Here is a 20,138-nt window from a genome sequence, read left to right as displayed (position 1 = left end):
CTCACAAGAAGGTCTTTCAAGAAAGCTAAAGAGTACATATGCTCCAATATATTAGCATATGTCTGACCAGCTTCATCAAACCTGACATTACTATTCATTCTGGTATATTAAACGTTTTAGATACATAAACTGTTACTGAACCAAATGTATGTAGGATATTGTTTAAGACATTGCATTACTTTCTGTTAAATTATAGTCTTTGGTTTAAATTAAGTCATTTCAGGTCATTAATTCAAAGACACATACATTATTTGTTTAAATACAGAAAAGAATCAGTGGCTCATTACCAGCATTAGCATATTTGAGGTCATGACTCTTAAGATAAGGCCTCCTTCCTGTTTTGCAATATTAGCCGAAACCACAGCTACACAATAACACAGATGTCAAATAAGTCATTACTTGGCAAAAGCCAAAAACATTCTGTTTCTGAGAAGAAATATCAGATGAGTAATTTGAGGTGAAAATCATTGTACTGCAGCCAGTACTATTGCTAGACATGTGATTGCTTCACTTTTCGAGCCAGCTCACAGCGTCAGTGCTTTTAGTGGTCATTAGCTGCTGCAAAAGAATGTAATTTCCTGTTTAATTACACAATCACCTGATTGTCGAATGTAACAAAACCTCTAGAACATTCTAAAGGTGCCATAGAATGTGTTTATTCATATTTCTGTAATGTCCACATTACGGTGACAAGGCACTGTATGAAAGGGCAGATGATAATGTTAACATTTACTGGTAGCAAGTAGGACTTTGAGGTTACAGCAGTGTTTGGTAATAATATTAGTCAAAGAAATAGTCAACCCAAAACTGTGTGTGGAGTGGATATGCAGCGTCTTTCTGTTGCATCCGTTGTCAGGATTTGTGCGTTTTTGACTTTCTTTATTTGCAGCATATTTGTTATGTTGATGTTTTTGTAGCACGTTTGACCTATTTGGTTGTGTTGTGTGTATTTGCAGCATGTTCTTGTATTCGGTTGTCTACCGCGATGGCTCACACAGAAAGCAACATGTTGAAATAGATTTTTTTTAAACTGTGAGAGTTCAAGCTTGGTAACATAACTTTGTTGTTAACATTGTAACAAGAACATTGTATTTACTTTGCAGCTCTGTCAACAATGATTTTACGACACTAGCTTTGACAAGCACTCAACCCCTATCTGTGCTTTCTACTACTTCAAAAGTATGAAAGATTAGTTATAACAGGCCGTTTTTTCTTTTCTTTTACAGGTCACAAGAAGAATGAGTTCATGATATATCATGCATGACTGCCTGAATATATATTCTTTGCGAAATACAATGACTGTTTATAGTGTTGACAATAGTTGTTTGAGACTGTAAATCAAATCTGTCTCCGTTCCATCCATATGCCATTATGTATTCAGCGCACCGCACAGACAAACTCATGATGGATATACCGATTGATGTGACGCCTTTATTGGATTTCAGCATCATACAAATAATAATAAACTCTGAACCAAATAAAGACTAAAACAATCAATATCTGCATTCCTCATCTTCCTTTCTCCTCTCCTCGAAGACGATGCAGACACTTAGGTTAGTCAGCTGGTGCTGGGGTTTCCTTGGAAGAAGTGTTTGTGTCGTCATCCCTTCATGTGTGGTGCTGCGCGGAAGTGTCCTGATGCTGCAGGACGTTCAGACCCCCCCTCAACTGAAATGTGACACATGCTCAGCAACGCCTTGCTCCATGGGAAATCAGGCACAGGAATCCACTGGACAGCATCCACATAAGGTAGGGGGTCATGGGCAACTTCATCACACAGACAAGGACTATGAAGCTGGAAACATGGCCTGTGAAGTGTGAAAATGTCTTTATTTAAATTGCACAATTGTTTCTTTGCCAATCTTGAAGTATTGTTCGAAATCAATATTTTTTTTGTATATCTTACAAAATGTTGGCTCTGTCTCTACTGGTTTGACTGTCCCCCTCGCTTTTTTAACAAAACCAGTTCCCCCAGAAAGAAACCTTTAGTGTGCCCTCTTTCAGAAATACCTTTTACTGAGTGTTGTGTTCTGACCTATATTCAAGTTGTTAGGGAGAAGACATACCTGCTTAGCATTCCAATGAAGGGGAAGACACCATTTTGGGGTGCAAGATTATAACAAATTCTATTTGCATCAAACAGAAACTCGTCACATTTCGCTGTTTCATAAAATCGGGAGATCTGTATTAACGCATTTAGGCAGAACATACATACAATGAAACACGTATACACAACAATACATGCGTGGTTATTAACCTTATAAAGAAAATATTATTGTGTTGTTAACATAAAGTTCTTGGAAACCAGTATTTTCAAGTCCCAGCTGTTCCAGCTGTATTTAAAGTGCCAGCGTTCCGACAGGCCGCAAGTGTCGGCCTGCTTCCGCGATAATGTACCTGCCCGTTTCAGGAACAATCCCGTGTGAAAAAGTAATCCAAAACGTTATCCACAAAAACGAACCCAATCCTCTTCTAACTCAAAAATCGCAAGGCATTACCATGCGTAAAACAGGAACAAAAAAGAAATATCGCCCTTCTCACCGCTTCCCGAGCTGGAAGGAATCTTCCGTATCCCGGTAATCCTCAATGCAACGGACTTGAGAATAACCTCAGTGGAAAATGTAAACAATAAACATAAATAAAGAAACAAAACTAGATTGAAACAAAAATAGGCCTTTGGCTGTCTAAGTTGTCTCAGATAATTCCTAAACCTTAGCTTGCCGCCACTACTCCCTTCAAACACATTCCCACCACCCCCTTTTGAGCGTTCACCTGCCTTCAGTCAACCCAGGAGCGTCTCTAGTTAAAGGGCTAGCCTCCTAATTTGAAGGCCTAGGTGTTTGCTACTCATCCCATTATTCTAGTCAGATGGGGTCATGTACTTATATATATATATGGCTAGACTGGATTTATGTCCAGCATACATATAAAAAGGTACCGGAGAGCCTTTAACTGACTTCTCAGTACCTATATCAAAACACCTAGTTTATGTGAACATCACATAGTCCCCCCCCCCCAGTCTATGCCTAGCGGGAGCTGAAATATGGCTTGAGATTCACAACATTCACTGTGTCTTCCCTCTTAGATTGGTCTTCCCATCTGACTTTGTAATTAATGGGTCCTAACCTTTTCATCACTACAGCTGGACCAGACCATTTTGGCGCAAGCTTTGATGAAAATTTTGCTGCTGCATTTGAGAGATGATGAGCTTTTACCCAGACCAGGTCTCCATCAGAGAATTGCGCATTTCTCCTGTGGATATTGTAATACCTGGCTTGTCTGGCTTTGGCCGCATTCACTCTCCTACTGACCTCTTCTGCTAGCTTCTGCTGTCTTTCCATCACTGAGTAGGCTGGCTGTTCTGGAGATGGCATAGGGGATTTGGTAATGAGCCTTTCCAGTGGTCCTTTCAGGCTCCTTCCAATCGCCAGTTGAGCTGGTGTTGTCCCGGTGGTGTCATGCACGGCCGTGTTTATTGCAAACCTAAACTCGGGCAACCAGCGATCCCACTCCCGGTGATTACTGCCAACATACGAGGCCATCATTGTCTTAAGGGTTCTATTGACCCGCTCTGTTAAATTTGTCTGTGGGTGGTAGCTAGTGGTCAGTTTCTGAGTGACACCCCAATTCTTACACAGATCTGCCAGCAGATTACTGGTAAACTGGGGTCCTCTGTCTGACAGTAAGTATTTCGGTACACCCCATCGGAGAAACACATCATCTTTGATGATCCGGCAAAGCTTGGTAGATGTACTGTCTCTCAAAGGAAACAATTCCACCACTTAGTATAGTAATCCACTATTACTAATAAGAAGGTGTTCCGTTGCTTGGTCATTGGCAAGGGTCCCATGTAGTCAATCCCCAGCATGTAGTTCGGCTCTTCTACGACTGTTGTTTGAAGGAGACCTGCTGGCTTTTGGTTGGATGGTTTATATAGCTGACAGGTTTGGCAATTCTTGATGTAGGACCATACATCTTTTCGGATTGACGGCCACCAAGCAACATCCATGATTTTCAGCAACGTCTTCATACGGCCCAAATGCCCTCCTAATGGATTATCATGGTAATATCCCAGGAAGTCATTTACCATAGCCTTAGGTACAACTAATTGGTATCTGGCTCCACCCTCGGTACTAGGGAGTCTCCGATACAGCACACCCTGGTGTTCTTCAAAACCGATACGATCACATCTGTCATCGGAGTCAGTCACTGGCCTGAGGCTCGTGAGGTCATCATCCTTGGCTTGTGCTTGGGAAATCTCCCCCATCGAACTTGGGATGTCAGCCCAGATCCTAGCCTTGGTGACAGACACGCAGGGTGCCATTAAGCCTGATGGAGGGGTAATAGCCCGGGATAAGGCATCTGGGACCATGTTCAAACATCCCTTCCTGTAGAAGACGGTGAAATTGAACTGTTGTAAACGTAAGGTCCATCTTGTGAGTCGAGAACTGGTTTTCGGACAATTGAAGGCCCAGGAGAGGGCAGCATGGTCAGTATAGACCTCAAACTTAACTCCCTCCAAGTAATGCCTCCACTTCTCAACAGCCCAGACAACAGCAAGACACTCCTTTTCAGAGGTGGAGTAGTTGCATTCTGCCCCTCTAATACCTCTAGAGGCATATGCGATCACCTTTTCTCCCTCTGGTCTTCTCTGTGTCAGGACCGCTCCCAAGCCTAAATCACTGGCATCCGTATGCACCTGGAAGGTTAGACTGTGGTCTGGCTGAGCTAGTACAGGAGGGTTCCTCAAAGCGTTCTTCAGTTGCTCCACGGCTGTTTCACATTCAGGCGTCCATTTCCATTCCACCCCTTTCCTTTTCAACTGGTTTAATGGTGCTGCCATGTTTGCAAAGTTTGGAATAAACTTATGATACCATCCTGCAAGGCCAAGGAATCTCTGTAAAGACTTCAGGTTAGTCGGGGTAGGGTAATCCGTCACAGCCGATGTCTTTGCTGGATCAATCTCCACTCCTCTTGAAGAGATCACATGGCCTAAGAAGGTAATCTGGTCTTGAAAGAAATGACACTTGGCTATGTTCAAGGAGAGGTTGGCAGCATGGAGCCTCGCAAAGACTGCCTCAAGGTCCCTCAGGTGCTGTTCATGACTTGGAGAGAATATAATTATGTCATCAATGTACACAAAACTATTTAAACCTCTCAAGTTGCCTAACACACGCTCCATCAGACGCTGGAAAGTGGCACCAGCATTCCGCAAGCCGAATGGCATGGATCGAAACTGGAATAGCCCAAAAGGGGTGACGACAGCAGTTTTAGCCTTGTCTTCTTCTGCCATTGCCACTTGCCAGTATCCTGATTGAAGATCCAGTGTGCTAAAGCAGGTGGCGCCATGCAAGGATTCAATGATCTCGTGAATCAGTGGCATTGGGTAGGCGTCTTGCACAGTCTTGGCATTCAGACGCCGATAATCAACACAGAACCTATATTCCCCTGTTGGTTTAGCCACTAGAACTATAGGTGATGCCCAAGCTGATGAGGATGGTTCAATGATGTTGTCCTTTAACATTTTATTAATATGCTCTTGAATTATAGTCTTCTTAAAAGGTGAAACCCTGTAAACCTGACTCCGCACCGGCATTTGGTCTGTGGTAGGGATCCGGTGCTCTTCCAGGGTAGTTCTTCCCAGCTGGCTTGAACACACCGTTGCCCACTTCCTGACTAGAGGAAGCATCTCAGCTGGTAGATCCCTCTGGTCAGGCTCATGGGAAGATCTCTGAGACTCGGGTATTATAGGCTTTTGGTGTGACACAGCCATGTATAATCCAATATGGGCCTTTTTCCAGGTGAGGGTTTCTTTATTGTGGGGTAGGAAGGGATAGTATTGATACCTGTTGTGAGCCGCGTCCCGCACTCCGTACTCATTTTCGCCCAGATGAATGCGGGTGTGGGTTTTAGTAAGGAAGTCTAGCCCCAAGATCAAAGCAAAAGCTAGGTGCTTATCATCCATGACATAGGTCTCAAGCGACCAGCAAGTATCATGCCAGACATACGTGAATTTAGCTTTCCCCAGTGGAGCATGCATCTGTCCATCTGCAAGCACAAAGGACTGATTAGAACATGGCTCAAGCATTTCTCTTTCCCGCACAATCTGCTTCCAGAGATGGTGAGTCATTAAAGAGTACGTGCAGCCAGTGTCAAAAATTGCTTCACCCTTTAAGCCCCGTACCTCAATGGGAACTACCAGTACTGTAAGGTCTTCCCCTTTATTCATCTTGTGCCTAGCTTTATTGTCCACCACTGACACCTGTAGGCTGACCTTGGGTGTAGGACCTTTTCTCTGCGTCCTTTCTGAGGATGGCTGCTCCTGCACCTTCTTCCAGTAGCCTTTGGTTGCTGCCCAGTCTTTTTCCACCATAGATCCAACTTTAACCAATTGGTCTACTGTGGTCACTGTACCTCTCAGACTAGTGGCTAGCTTCGGATTGCAATTGTTGAGTATCCTTCTGACCAAATCACTCTCATCAATGGTTGGCTTCCACTTCAGACATAATGCTCGATAGTCATAGGCAAAATCTCTTAAACATTGTTCTGGGTCTTGGACCATGGTTCTGAGTTTCTCTTCTATCTCAGTTTGATAATCCCCAGAGAGAAATGCCCCTAGAAAGGCTTTCCTGAATTCCGCCCAGTTTGAGATTTTCTTTCTTTCAGCCATCCACCAGCTATGTGCGGGCCCCTCTAAGACTGTGCCTATTGTGCCTGTCAGTTCACCATCGGTCATGGGTCTTAATGTCAAAAAGTTCTCACACTTCTCAATAAAGTTTAACACATCAGATGTGTCCCTTGAATCTTTAAATCTGGGGAAATCAACCTTAACAGGAAGTCTCCTTGCTACATTTGAGACAGATGACTGATCAAAAGCTGAATGAGTTTGAGGAGTGCTATGCCGAATGGAGCAGCTTTTCATCTTGTTTAGCTGTGCTTCCCACTTCTTGTCTCGTCGGAGGAAACAGTTCACAATTGCTTTATCAAGCGCAACCATTGACTCTTGCATATTGCTTTCCATCTCGAGCAACCTGGTGTCTATATAGTGCCTGAAACCTTCTTCTCTTGTTAGAGCACCCTCTATTGATTCTCTAAAATCTCTCTCCAAGGATTTAACCTTTTCCCCAGTTTCAGTCACGTTAGCTTGCAATCCTTCCAGCATTGTATGATGCATCTTCTCTGCAACCACTCCTTCCTCATCATCACTTTCCTCTTTGTCATCATCCACATAGAGCTCACTAATCAAGGAGGCCACCTCTGCTACAGGATCTCTAAATGTAATAAAATCTCCTTGGGCAGGGATAGGAGGGTTATACACTTCACGGGTCTCTGCTTCCTCCTGACTCATGTTCACTAAAGTAATTTACTACACCCACCAACCTAAATAAATGTTACCTATTTTTCAAGAATTTCCCCAATACAAAAAACTCAAATCAAATTGTTTCAGAAAAACAAATATACACTGTGCTCGTTCACAACATGGCACTTCATCAAAATACAAGGTTAAACCAATAACAAAACTTTGAGAGTCTCACTCTCTCTTATCTGGAAAAAAACTCACTCTGGTTTTAAACACGAAATCACCTGGCTCAAACCAGGAAGCAACGAGTGATTCAACAAACAAACCAAAAAAAAACACCAGCAGCCTGGAATCAGAAAACAGATAAATAACCACAATTTCTGCAGTTTCTTAGCCTAAATATTTTGCGTTGTTAACACCCGATCTCCCCGTACTGGCCACCATATATAACAAATTCTATTTGCATCAAACAGAAACTCGTCACATTTCGCTGTTTCATAAAATCGGGAGATCTGTATTAACGCATTTAGGCAGAACATACATACAATGAAACACGTATACACAACAATACATGCGTGGTTATTAACCTTATAAAGAAAATATTATTGTGTTGTTAACATAAAGTTCTTGGAAACCAGTATTTTCAAGTCCCAGCTGTTCCAGCTGTATTTAAAGTGCCAGCGTTCCGACAGGCCGCAAGTGTCGGCCTGCTTCCGCGATAATGTACCTGCCCGTTTCAGGAACAATCCCGTGTGAAAAAGTAATCCAAAACGTTATCCACAAAAACGAACCCAATCCTCTTCTAACTCAAAAATCGCAAGGCATTACCATGCGTAAAACAGGAACAAAAAAGAAATATCGCCCTTCTCACCGCTTCCCGAGCTGGAAGGAATCTTCCGTATCCCGGTAATCCTCAATGCAACGGACTTGAGAATAACCTCAGTGGAAAATGTAAACAATAAACATAAATAAAGAAACAAAACTAGATTGAAACAAAAATAGGCCTTTGGCTGTCTAAGTTGTCTCAGATAATTCCTAAACCTTAGCTTGCCGCCACTACTCCCTTCAAACACATTCCCACCACCCCCTTTTGAGCGTTCACCTGCCTTCAGTCAACCCAGGAGCGTCTCTAGTTAAAGGGCTAGCCTCCTAATTTGAAGGCCTAGGTGTTTGCTACTCATCCCATTATTCTAGTCAGATGGGGTCATGTACTTATATATATATATGGCTAGACTGGATTTATGTCCAGCATACATATAAAAAGGTACCGGAGAGCCTTTAACTGACTTCTCAGTACCTATATCAAAACACCTAGTTTATGTGAACATCACAAGATGCCGCTGTAAAATCACAGTTGACCTCTGGTAGTGTGTGCTCAGCTTCTCCATATCTGAAAGGTTTTTTGTTCATCAGGACCTTATGCAGCCCATTCAGTGTTGTTGAACCTTGATGGGAAAAAACATCTTTTTAACACATGGAGTATTTGCGCAACATGCTCAAACAATGTTTATCACTGTTTTAGTGAAGAACATATTTAGGTTACACACCTGGTTGAGGCCCTGGGCTCTGGAAAGCGCTTAGAGACAATACAACATTTTTGGCGTTACATAAATAAAATGTATTTGGTTGAAACCACTTGCTACAGTCCTTCTGCAAAAGTAAGGATAGCTACTTCAACCATGAATCTTTCTAATGTATTTTCTATCAACTAAAACGCAAGCAGTACCTTTTGCCATGTGCCAGATATTGTAATAATGGTTGATTTTACAAACCTTTAACAACTTTGGGATCGGAGGGTGATGGTCAGTGACAATACAGTCCAACTTCACAACACTTTCCTCCAGAAGATCCAAGCTTCATCGAACACCCTCCTTCTCCATGTGGTAGCTTCCCCCTAGCTTGTTGCTCTGTGTAGAAACACACAAACATATACAATGCGTATGTAATGTCTCTCCGTCATGTGCACAGATTTGTTACAAAATGATGACACAAAGGGGTCAACTGCTGACATGGTATTTAAAAAGTAATATTCTTTTCATGTACACGACTGAAAGATTGTCAGTATGTTATCCATAGACTGATGTGGAAGTTCACACATTTTCAAATACTTGAACCAGCTGTATGTCTATAATGTGTTGCCCTGCAAGTCCATCTAGGTGGAGCTCCCATACTTTCCATATTATACATCATTCCAAATGTTTAGCCACTCATTGTTTGAATTGCAGGATATTCTGCAAACACATCACCTGCATATTTACAAGGTATTCTCCAACGCATACTTGTTTTAACCAGAAGGAGAAGCTGAAATAAAAATAATGTACCTAGTGAGTCTGCTCGCTTCTCGCTTCTCGCCATGAATGCCATTCTCCTGCTGGCTCAGATAGTGAAGCGTCTCTTCTTGCTCCCCATTCTAGTGGTGGACAATAGCAGATTCAATGTCTGTCCTGACATGCCTTCTTCAAGGGGCATATGTATGTGCTCTCAGCTGCACTGCCTGAAACACCTAGAAAACAATTAGAAAATAATTAGTTGTCTTGCTTTGTCTTTACATGTCTTGCTTTGACTACAACATTTTGCTGCAAACAGTGGACACAATAGCCTTTTCCATCTTCAGAAAGGAAGCTCCACTGAAATATATGGCAGCAGACCACTGCCAATGACAGGCTGACTCCTCCACTGTTTAAAGAACTCACTGTGAGGGCACAGGTGGTCGACGGCTAAGAAGGTCCTCTGTGTCGTCGGACAGGACAAGTACAGTCTGGAGGCATTTTTCAAAAACTATGAACGAAGTGTCCCCATACGATATGCAGCTGCAAGGAGAAAACAAAGAAACAAGATTGAGCCAGTTAGTAAAAATCATTCATACAACCAGAAAACAAAGTCACAGTTTGGGTGAAAACATGGCTGCATTGTTAAAGAAATTTAACTTTACTTATAAAAGCTGCAGTCACTCTGTCTCAGTTGTAACAGGCTCTGCAAGATCATTGAATTGAAGATCATTGAATCCTGTGCCTGCGTCAGTGCCTGAATTGAAAACAACCTGCACCTCCTCACATTCAAGATGAGGACTTTTTTCTTTACTTGAAGCTTTCAGCTGTGTCAAAGTAAGTGGCTGTGTTTTGGTCAACGACATTGCAGTAGTTGTTTTGCCTACTGCCACTTTGACATGACACTGCTGCCTGTATGCCTGCCAATTAAAACAAGTATGTAGAGTTCTTTTGAATACTCACAAAAATTATAATGTACTGCTGATAACATCTCCATGTGGGAAGTCTCTCCAAGAGAGGACAATTAACTAGGTTCATAGTTGATCAAAGACAACAGATCCGTTCATGTTTGAAGGAAGGGGAATACTGGTAACCCATAATTTGGCCTTGGCCATCTTCTATCCACATCATCAAGATGAAACCTGATGACTGGATAGAGCTCCAAATAGGACATCCATTGCTAAACAAGCTTTTAGTTCTACAAACACAATGAATCTGTCCTTAGAATGCAGCACATACACTTACAATAAGTAACACTACCTTTGCTTCAGAGGTGAAGTCTCAAGGAGGACAACTGTGTTCCCTGGGATGATACACTACGATCATCAGTTTGGCAGCCTACATCATTTCTACGTGGGAGCTGAAATGATGTACTCTGAAATGCAAACGTGCAAAGAAGTCATACTTCAGTTCTCAAACAAAACTGATTTGAACAGATTGACTAAATATCCTGTAAAATGAAAATCATTTAAACTTCATTGGTGGAGAAGCTAATGTTAGCTAGAAGGATAGTTAGCTATAGAGTAGCTATCTCTAAGCAACCGAACAAGTTAGCTTCTGACTTAGGTCTTCTAATAAGAAATACATCCGACAAAGGGATTAACAGACATGCAAATTCTATTTTTAACTATATTTTAAACTTATACGACAACACAGACTATTTCTTTTAATGGGACACAGGCAGGAAAATAAAACAAATCTGTGTGTAAATAAGCTAGGCCAACATACTATTTAGTGAGCTATGCTGGTTACTTGGAGTTTGCTAGTAGCTAACGTTATCTATACTAGCAACTTACTTTCAAACACAAAGTTAGTTAAATTGTTGGCACACTATGAAACTTTCAAATTAAGATTCAACCGTCAAAGGTGGATAAAAATCACACAGCATGACTAGCTACTTACAGGTTGCGGTTGAGATGCCAATAAAGTTGGAGCTTCCCCTCTCTTCAGTATCAAATGTTGAGCAAAGTGAGAAACTGTCTGGAGTGAAATGTGCAGAGCACACTAACAACTTTGAATTGAAGTTGTTCAGCATCCTGTTAAAGATAAAGATAAACATCAACCATGCCCATTCACAGTACGGTTCTTTGAGAAGGATATGAGAAGTGCCAACATCCTCTTCACAGCCTGGAATGGTACACTTCTGCCATTTTCGTTGTAGAGATGGCAAACTCAATTCAGTTTACAGACTCAAGTTTTTCCTGAGTCACTCACTAAACAGATCCGTGTTAACGAGTCCTTTGAGTCCAGGGGGGGGGGGGGGGGGGGTATTGGTCATTCAGGGGATGCAGGGGGTGAATCACTTGGGGAAGTGTATGTTATACTGAGATTATACAGGTTATAAGGAGAGTAGAATGCATACAGTGCCTGGTGTTAGCAGTAGGTGTAGGACTGAAAGGATCCAGGTTAACAGAGGACGCAGACTCATTACTCCCAATTGACTCCTTATCTCTTGTTCCTTCCAAAACAGCAAGAAATCTCTGTGTCATTATCGATGATCAACTGACATTCACTGACCACATTGCCTCTGTCTCCCGGTCGTGCCGCTTCGCGCTATTCAACATCCGCAAAATCAGGCCGTACATATCCCAGTATGCCACCCAGCTGCTGGTGCAAACCTTGGTGAGTTCCCGCCTTGACTACTGCAACGCCCTCCTAACGGGCCTGCATGGTGAAACCACTACAGATGATCCAGAACGCGGCGGCATGTCTGGTGTTCAACCAACCCAAGAGGGCACACGTCACCCCGCTACTCATTGAGCTACACTGGCTGCCTGTAGCTGCTCGCATCAAGTTCAGGTCACTTATGCTTGCTTACAGAGTGATTGCTGGTTCTGCTCCCACCTACTTAAATGCTCTTGTAATGGCAAATGTTACCCCCAGGATGTTGCGCTCGTCTAATGAGTGTCGTTTAGCACTGCCGTCTGTGCAAGTACGGTAATCTAAACTATTCTCATTCGTAGTTCCACATTGGTGGAACTACCAGAGCAGGGGCGTCCCTCTCTACCTTTAAGAAGCTCTTGAAGACCCTACTCTTCAGAGAGCACCTCCCTTCCTAACTTGCACTTCTACTATACTTAACTTGCACTTACAGCAGTTACATTCCTGCATTTTTTTTGTAAGTCGCTTTGGACAAAAGCGTCTGCCAAATGACTAAATGTAAAATTTTAATAATGTTGTAAAAGGATCCAGGGGAATGATCCCAATCCCAGACCTGAGTGAATCAGGAATCGCCCATCACTATTTTGTTGTTGTTGCTCAGTTGTCACTGTTCACAATACCTGCAGAACTGTCAAAGCTGTGCAGTTCCACATAGAACGTTGGCTCGAGTAAGTACATTTGGGAATGGGATAATAGTAAGATGACGTTTGATTATAAGGCGAGTCGAATAGTAGCGGTCTACATGCATCACACAGGGTTGCACTGAAAATGTCAGGAAAATATTATCCTCATGGCAGATCCAGAGTTGTGAGAATACTATAGGTTCCTGTTCAGGAGCTAATCTAAGTTGTCCAGTTCAGAATAACCCTAGCAAGCAAACACCAAGGGGTCTGACATGAGCCACCATCAGCCTTGTTTGAGTTTATGATCTGTTGTCACAGGGACTGCGTGAAAAGACCATCAGACTAAGAAAACATCTGCTAAATCTGCTGTTTGTCGGAAGTACTCGGATACCAGCAGAACTCTGTTATGCGTACCTGCGAACACTACCTGACCACAGTCCATCTTTCAAATGCTAATAATAGTTAGTGGTCTGGGTGGAACTGGGTACTGAAGCCTGCCCCCTCTCCCCCCATTAGTAGTTCAGGGAAGTAGGGATCAAAGGAAATTATTGAATACGTACTATAGATTTACTTCTATGGTTACATCTGACTTGTACTTCACAATTTTGAATACAATTGTCTAAAAAGAATCTTTCATGAAGTGCTTTTAAACATAGACCTACTGTATGCTATAGAACTGCAGTTGTCATGTCACTAAAAACAATGATGCACAAGTGTCATATAGTGTATGTACAAGATTAAAGGTTTCTGGGGGTGTTCTTTTTATGACTCTAGGACAAAAACAAGAACAAAAAACATAAAACATAAATTCACCATACCATACAAAACCAGTAGAACGTCTGTTATTGTTGAGAATTGCAGTAATGTCCAAGTAGCATTCAGGTGCCTTGCAAGTCCATGGGGGGTTCTTTATACATTCATTTATCAAGAAAACTGGACCATGACTGTGTTAAAATGTGCATCTCGACACGATTAGACAACTTTACATGGGCATTTCCTTGGATTACATTTTGTATGAATTGTGTATGTCCAACAAGGTGGTTGTTCGAAGCTGATGAAGGCGCTACGGTATAAGTGTAGGGGGATTTAATTAGAGAGTGAGCTTATCTTGCTTATCAAGCGATCAGTGTTTCCTTTATGGTTCCTAAAAGTCATTATACTATATTACATAATATGTGTTATTGTACATTGATGTATATTGCCTATTTATGTGTAATAATTAATATTTTACTGCATTTTATAAATTTCTAATCAAAGCATTTGTGTAATTCATTTCTGTTTGTCAGACAATCTACATAACCTACCCAAGAACACAAAACTATCTACATTACCCACCCAAGAACACAAAACTGCAATCATTGTTATTATTATCATTATTTTTGGGAATAATGTTCCCGAACATGCACACCCGGGGGATTATTTACCATGGCAGCTCAGGACCCCAAACTTGGCACATACCCAAGAGTATTCCAATCCCCGTAACATGACAGCAATGGCCAATGTCCGCCATTCTGGTTGGTTGTTGATATTTAAGCTCAGCAGTCAATCAAATCTTTTCTATGTTCCTGAAGTAAGGTGTTAATTGGCACAATCTGTTTTGGCTGAACCCGAGCCACTATGTTTGTTTCCTAATTACAGCGCAAGGAGCGTATACAAACACCAGAGCTTTTGGGGGCACACACACTGAACAGAGAGCTAAGAGGACCATGAGGACACACACACACACACTGAACAGACAGCTAAGAGGACCATGAGGACACACACACTGAACAGAGAGCTAAGAGGACCGTGAGGACACACACACACTGAACAGAGAGCTACGAGGTAGGACACACACACACACTGAACAGAGAGCTAAGAGGACCGTGAGGACACACACACTGAACAGACAGCTAAGAGGACCAATTTGCTATCGCGGATTGCACCTTTATGTAAGCACAAGTGGAGTTCTTAGTCATCTAACTAATAACACAAAACTTATGAATCCACTTGGATGATAGATAGAGACAATATGTTTAACTTAATGAATTACTGATAACTAAACTAACCACAAACTGTATCAGTTAAAAGCTGATTCACATGGACAGAAAAATATCTTAAATAGGCAGGATTCAGGCCATAAGGATATGAGTTGTATCTTCTGCAGGAAGGCACTTTCATGCTTAGACAAATGGTTTCACTATAAACTTCAGTGACACCTTCATCAGACATCAGGGCTATACAGAAATGAAGGATTCAAGTGAAAGGAATACCATATTGGACAATTACTATAAAGACAATGTTGTCCGTGTGAGGATGCATTAAAATTTTGCAGCAGCAGATGTGATGCATGATGGAGAAGAACAGCCTCATCCTTAATGTCAATAGGCTTCGCTTTTCACACTGAAAATATGCAACCTGTCCAAATGGAAAGATTCGGCCAAGTCATGGATTGGAAAATGGCATATTCCAAATAAAGTTAAGCAGGGGATTCCACCTGAAATTTTATATTTTGATCATTTTTTTTTCAGTTGAGAGGCTTATGTATATGAAGGAGAAATCCCCAATATTAGAACCATTGGGATACCATTTAACAAATTACAGTGCAAGTTAATTCAAATAAATTAATTCATTACATTAATTGAATTGAATTAAACAACAAGTTTTAAAATAAGAGTGCAAGATAAGATTGCTACTTAGATATGTAGCCTACTTTGGATACAAGCTTCTGCCAGATTTGACAGGATTCTTCTTAATTTGTGTCATATAACCCCTCAAAAAACAGAAAATATTTTTTTTCCCATTCACTGCTCAAAAAGTATTTAAAATATCCAACTAACATTTCTTCACTTACTTTATAACAAACCTTTGTGGGTATCGGTGCAGTTTCAAGGCCATACATGGCGGTTTAATCAAAAAGTGGCCTGTAAAGATGGCTTCAGAATGAAAATGTCAAATGTAGCATATTTTCAGAACAGAGTTGAGAGAACACAGCTAATAGCCAAAATGGCCATAGCCAAAGTTGTTGGTGATTAACTTACACTCCTTGTGAGATCAATCCCTGCCAGCCCCCAGAATACGAGTACTCAAACTGTCAATATGACCAAAACACACCTCTTAGGGTGTAGGAGTGAGCTTTGGATTTGTGGAGCGGTACAATGCATATTCTCTTACACACATTGTATTCATGCAGCTGTACATTAAGGAGTGATTCGAAGCTTATAGATACAGCTTCAATTTTTACATTATTTTAGGGCTCAAAGCTTACTTTTTTCCCAAAGCTACCAAATGAAAAAATGTGCATCTTGCAACGTTAGTGAAAGGGAAACTAAATTTGTGAAGCTGTCTGGTGACTCAGATGTGCTCCCAAATTGAATGGGTTCTTCCTTAGCCAATGCTACCTTTCCACCAAGTTTCATCAGGGCAGTAGTTTTAGCGTAATTCTGCTCACAGATAGACAAACAAACATGCACCAATTGGAAATATTAAGACTTACAGGAAACTGGATTTTAAAGAATATTACTTTATTTTCAGTTCATCGTATTTTTATGTTCATATTTTATGTTTAGTTCCATGTTTCTATCATATTTTACGTTCAATTTCATATGTCGTCAGATTAGCTCGGCCAGGCTTTGACTGTGGCCTTGACTGTTTTCCAATAGGCAGACCATGTTCAGTACATCAAGTGCCAAACAGCTTCCCGAGTCGCCAATGCTACTTGCCTACTAATAGAGGATTGTGCAGTGCATGGGGTTTTGGGCTGAGAGTGTACGCATCCCTGCAGTGGCATGCCTCACAGAAGCGTTATATTTGACCTCCGCATCGCGCAGGTCATAACTGGCATACACTTACTCTACCTCATTCTCTACGCTAGTATTTTCCTGCAATGTATATAATTGCCACCATTGACATAGTTTTCTCTTCCTACTCTACTTACCCTTGTAACCATAACCCTAAGAGCACACTGTATACCCACTAAGCTGTTTTGCATATGATGTTTGTATGTATTATGTACATTTAACACATGTCTGCTGTGTACCTTTACCCATTTAAGTGGGTGGTTATTATTTTGGATACCACTTAAGCTACATATTTTTAAAAGATTTTATAGCCAAAATATTAGATGGATAAATAATAATGTGGGGCTGTTTAAAAGTTGTGTTTGGCATTCTGGTCATACAAAGTGTATTAGGATGGAGTTAGATGAACTCCTGTTTAAGTGTGCAAGTTTAACATTTGTGAAGAAAGAGATGCGTTATATGGACCTATAAAATCATTGATGGAAAAGAGATGGAAGGTTGTATAAGAAAATGCCACCAAGCGAATATTTTATGGAAAATATCGAAAATAAGGTTTTGTGGCTTTTAGGCTATGTGGTTTCAGCTACCGTTAGGATACTAACGGCTTAAATAATCCATGCACGAACACGTCCAGCCTTGAATGAAAGATTACCCACAAAGGCTTATTCGGCTATCTCCTTAATTTTCAGACAGTGTCCAGCCAGAGGTTTAGCCAAACATCTAGCATAGATGGCTATCCCTAGCTAACGTGACTTGCTTCGTATCACTATTTGACGATAAAGTGTTTCTTTTCATAATTGTCTCGCACAAATTATAAGTGAAAGCGGTATATACAACTGGAAAGACACAGAACTGTAAAATACTCATACCTTCCATGACTTCGAACACAGCCTGCGCCATCTTGTAATCAAAGAGTCAGCATCCTTCTTCTTTTAAGGTTTTATGGCAGATTGACAACAGTGTACACCGCATTACTGCCACCTATAGTCTATTACTTATAGTAAAGATTGTTCATTGTGGTCAAGTTATGTTAAAACCCTTGTACTAGAACATAATTGCACTAAAAATGTCCATATACTTCATATTAGCAGGGCAAACAATAGGTATACTATAGTATCATCTAAAGAGCTGATTAGCACAGGGCTGTGCGCCTCAATAAACTATCCTGCATGTTTCCCAAAAGCCCCATTTCAAGTTGTCCACGTTTCAGGCTCATCTTAAAGTGGATTCAATTCTTTTTTTTTCAATCTACACACAATACTCCACCATGTCAAAGCCAAAACAGGTTTTTGGAGTGTTAAGTTAATTTCTTAAAAATAAAAGTCTGAAATATTCCATTTACATTTACATAAATATTCCATTTAGTTTTCAGACCATTAGTTATGGCACTTGCAATTGAGCTTTCTGTGCGTGAAAAGAGGTGTATCCAGGGTTTTAGGACAAAGTAAATGCCCGTCAAAACCTGCTTTTTGGCGGACGTATTTGGTTTTCAGGACCACAGTCTTTAGTTGATGGCTTGGCCTTGATTGATTGATTGATTTATTTATTTAAGCCTCGGAAAACACATTGAGGAATAAGACCCTCATTTACAATGGTGCCGAGGGTACAATGAATAGTTAATACATTGAAAAAAAAAAAAAAAAAAAAAAATATGCATATAAAATAGTACAGGAGTACAAGGGAACGATCATACATAACAATTTTGAATATTCAGTAAAATACTATGGTTGAGTCAACAGGTAATAATACAATCATTGCACGAGAAGTCAGTTGTACATGTACATGTATGTACATGTACCTTGGCTGATAACAGTGAGGGGGGCTTGGTACTGAAGTAAGTGTTAATGTTAAATATGTGCTGAAGAACAACTTCTATTCTTGCATCTGCTTGACATTTCTCTATATTGAATCAGTGCACTTGTCTAAAACAGTCTCACAGGAAGTGCCTTTGCACATACTGTATGTTGTTGGAAAGAAGTTTAAGGGAACCTGAAGATTTGATATCAACAAAGAAACCCTAATAGCAGAGACATCTGGGTGTTCTCTGGCTTTTTTACAACAAAGGAGAAAAACTAATATAATATAAAATTATTATTGTAAAATTAACTGAAAATATGTAAATATACAAAAAACAAACACAGTAAAACATATGTAAACAAAGGAAATATAAAGCTTACATTAAGACTTTACTTAAATCTTTATCACAGTGCACAATTGAATTACCGCAGATACTCGTTAGTACAACTTAACTGCACAGTCGTGGTACTGAGCACACACCTGCGCTCAACGGGCAGGAATGATGGTGCAGTGTCAGTCTCTGTCCACTGAGTATTCTAAACCTTCCCAGCCTTTCCAAAGACATGCCTGTCTGGGTGAGGGTCAATGAGACTAGAGAAAGAGTGAAGAGAGTAAGGATGAAAAGAAAATAGAGTGGTGCAGAGAGATTGAGTGTGAGAAAGAGTAAATGTGCACAGCAACTAGAGGTGCACGACGATGTCATTATCCGTCTCTGTACCTGTATCAAACAAACAAAATGATCTGTCTCAGAAGTGGACGCGGTTTATCATAGAAGTCATGTTAAAGCCCCATTCCAGGAGAATTGGTATTTTTAGCTACTGAGCTCCCCTTAACGTTGTGGAGTGTAGCGCACTTTTACACCAATGTTGTTCAAATCGCGACAGTGTACATGTGTATTTGTTGACAAGCTGAAGGATATGGAACTGGCAAAGACAACAGCAGAAGCCAAAGAAGAATGCTGACTGACAAGGTAGAGTAATATCACCAGATTGTACACAAATATTACTATGCATAGTTTAATTTACTGTGACATTAATGAATTAATTAATTAAGTAACATAACCAAAACAAAATTAATTAAAGAATGACACATTTCTATTTAGCTGAAATTTTTTTCAGCCAATATACATTGTTTTCTAAGCGTTTCAATGTGAAGTATGTGTAATCTAATACAATGTTGTTGGCAACAAGCTTAATAAACATTGGACAGTGTAATTTATTACAAACTAGCTGAGTTAGGTTTCGAGGCGTATTGGCGTGAGATTGACGAAGACTGATTCAACTTTTTGACGTAAGATGAATTCATTTGGATGCTAGCCTGAGACAGGACTGAGGTCGATGACTTTGGGCCTCTCGAAAAACAATAAGGTTACAGCCTACATTGCATTCTTTCTTAAATAACATTGGCAGGGATGTTTATGATGAAAAACTAGCGAGTCGGCAACACAGCCAAACATCAGGCAAGTGCAACACAAGACATAGCAAAACAGCTAATAAGTTTTTACTGACTAGTCCAGCATTTGACTTGCATCTTTTTGTACCTTTTAGCTCTCCCCATCAAGTAAAGCCAGTCAGACACATACTCTTTTTCAGTCTCATGCTAGGTTACTCTCTCTTTTTCTCTTCCTTGCTTCCTTCTTTGCTTAAAATCAAACTTTATTTATATAGCGCATTTCATACCAAGCACAATGCAAAATGGGGGGGTACGAACA

General features: G+C 40.8%; 1 protein-coding gene and 2 long non-coding RNA genes across 6 annotated transcripts in view; all 3 read right to left on the bottom strand.

The window, feature by feature from the left end:
• Window positions 1–18,656, bottom strand: part of znf341 (zinc finger protein 341) — a 47,864-nt gene extending 29,208 nt beyond the window's left edge. For both annotated transcript variants that reach the window (XM_031566784.2, XM_031566785.2), the window contains exon 1: window positions 17,500–18,656. In XM_031566784.2, the coding sequence (XP_031422644.1) occupies window positions 17,500–17,530 (31 nt within the window). In that variant the 5' untranslated portion in view covers window positions 17,531–18,656. The remainder of the gene's footprint in view (window positions 1–17,499) is intronic.
• LOC116220334 lies at window positions 1,412–2,115 on the bottom strand. Its single transcript, XR_004163585.1, has 2 exons — window positions 2,067–2,115; window positions 1,412–1,808 (listed from the first exon to the last, which is right to left on the bottom strand). It is a non-coding gene; the product is annotated as an uncharacterized LOC116220334 (long non-coding RNA).
• Window positions 8,631–11,819, bottom strand: LOC116220333. 3 transcript variants are annotated; one of them, XR_006152385.1, is made up of 7 exons: window positions 11,470–11,819; window positions 10,828–10,942; window positions 9,994–10,110; window positions 9,622–9,803; window positions 9,073–9,207; window positions 8,848–8,876; window positions 8,637–8,745 (listed from the first exon to the last, which is right to left on the bottom strand). It is a non-coding gene; the product is annotated as an uncharacterized LOC116220333 (long non-coding RNA). The 3 variants fall into 3 exon arrangements; XR_004163584.2 differs by lacking the exon at window positions 9,622–9,803 and having other exon boundaries at window positions 8,631–8,745; window positions 11,470–11,816; XR_006152386.1 differs by lacking the exon at window positions 9,622–9,803 and having other exon boundaries at window positions 10,813–10,942.
• Window positions 18,657–20,138: the final 1,482 nt, after the last annotated feature.

This window comes from Clupea harengus, chromosome 4 (genome assembly GCF_900700415.2).
Source record: "Clupea harengus chromosome 4, Ch_v2.0.2, whole genome shotgun sequence".
NCBI classification, from domain to species: domain Eukaryota; kingdom Metazoa; phylum Chordata; class Actinopteri; order Clupeiformes; family Clupeidae; genus Clupea; species Clupea harengus.
This window is presented reverse-complemented; position numbering and strand designations above follow the sequence as displayed.